Source organism: Lottia gigantea (genome assembly GCF_000327385.1).
Source record: "Lottia gigantea unplaced genomic scaffold LOTGIsca_1312, whole genome shotgun sequence".
In the NCBI taxonomy this organism is placed as follows: Eukaryota; Metazoa; Mollusca; class Gastropoda; family Lottiidae; genus Lottia; species Lottia gigantea.
Window position 1 is genome coordinate 8,426 of NW_008707447.1, and position 1,456 is coordinate 9,881.

Consider the following 1,456-nt stretch of genomic DNA (forward strand, 5'->3'; position numbering starts at 1 on the left):
ATGTCAAAAACTGATTGTTCTATCATTTTAAGTATATAAATCGGGTCTGTGAAAACTGAAAGGTCTTATCCTAGCTAACCCTAGTTGACTTTCCCCTATTTTAATGCATTTGCTAGAAGGGTACAAATTGTCTGTGGAACATTTAAACCCTTTCTCATTGTTTTACACAGATTTTCCATTTTAAGTATACAAAATGGTTCTGTGAGAAATGAAAGTCCTAACTCTAGCTAACCCTAAATGTTTCTGCCGCATTTTAATCTCGAAGGCTTAAGAGTACAAATTTTTTGTAGACCATTTAAGCCCCGATGTTATTTTTCCCAACCAATTCAATAGAATTATCTGACTGTGTTATTAAATAATTTATACCTCATTGTACAAATATTTACCGTTATTGTTGTTAATAAATTGTTTTTGTACTGTTACTTACATTTTAATTGTATTTTTTCTAAACACCCTTTTCTCAGATCTATTGTATAGTAAAACCAAAATGTTTCATATCATTTCTACATTCGTTAATGTTCTGAAGACATAGCAACTAGCTAGGTATGTCACAATTTAATAAGTTAGACTACATGGTCGTACGAAATTAATCACAAAAATTGTATTTTTGTTTATGATGTCTTATAACAATTTTCTTAAAAAATATTTCAAGCCCCATGTCAAATACACAGCCGTTCTCGAAATATATAAACTCGGCTGTTCCGAGCTATCTAGCAACTGAAGTTTTTATCTTGGAAACTGAGAAGATACCTAAAAAAAGACTTAAGAACCGTGGTCTAAGCCAGCTTTATTTCTGAATATCGTGTCCATGAAGCAGAACCGTTCTCTTCATAGTCGACAAGCGCAACGAAAGTTGAACAAAAACGTCATAAACACAGTTACATTTCAATTTCAGTGCGATTGATTTATAAATCATTCATTATACCTTATTCAAAGTATACTGATGCAGCAAGGCATCACCCACTGTGGGCGGGACGTTCGTTCCTTTCATGAATTAAGGAGAAACAATTCAGTTACTATTTTTACGTTTTATTACGACAGCTCACATTCCACACACACAGTTCACAAATGATTCGTTTGATGCGTTAGATGATTATACAGTATGTCGTTAAGCAATATGGGTATATAAAACGATGTGAAAAGACGTGAAAATACGTGGTTTAGCTGTAAAGACAAAAATACATATTCTTTAATATCAGTAAAAGATTTACCACAACAGTCACTATGATGAATTCAATGCACGTGGGGAGGCTTAGTGCATAAATGTCTTAAAATATGAAATTGCTTAAATGACATGTCAGGAATTATATTGCCGTTAATTCATATGTTCGTTAACGTTGTATTTAAAACATTATTACTTTACACTTACAACTTGTGAGGGGGTATATGCGTTAATTAATGATCAATAGAATTCTATGAAATATAAAACAATGGCGGCGTTTGTTAATAAGGCGGT

General features: G+C 32.5%; 1 protein-coding gene across 1 annotated transcript in view; it reads left to right on the forward strand.

Moving 5' to 3' along the window:
• LOTGIDRAFT_176427 (hypothetical protein) overlaps nt 1–1,112 on the forward strand; it is a gene marked incomplete at both ends in the record, with an annotated part of 7,840 nt that extends 6,728 nt beyond the window's left edge. Inside the window, one exon of the mRNA XM_009049221.1 lies at nt 1,042–1,112. Coding sequence (XP_009047469.1) covers nt 1,042–1,112 — 71 coding nt within the window. The remainder of the gene's footprint in view (nt 1–1,041) is intronic.
• Between the last annotated feature and the right edge of the window lie 344 nt (nt 1,113–1,456).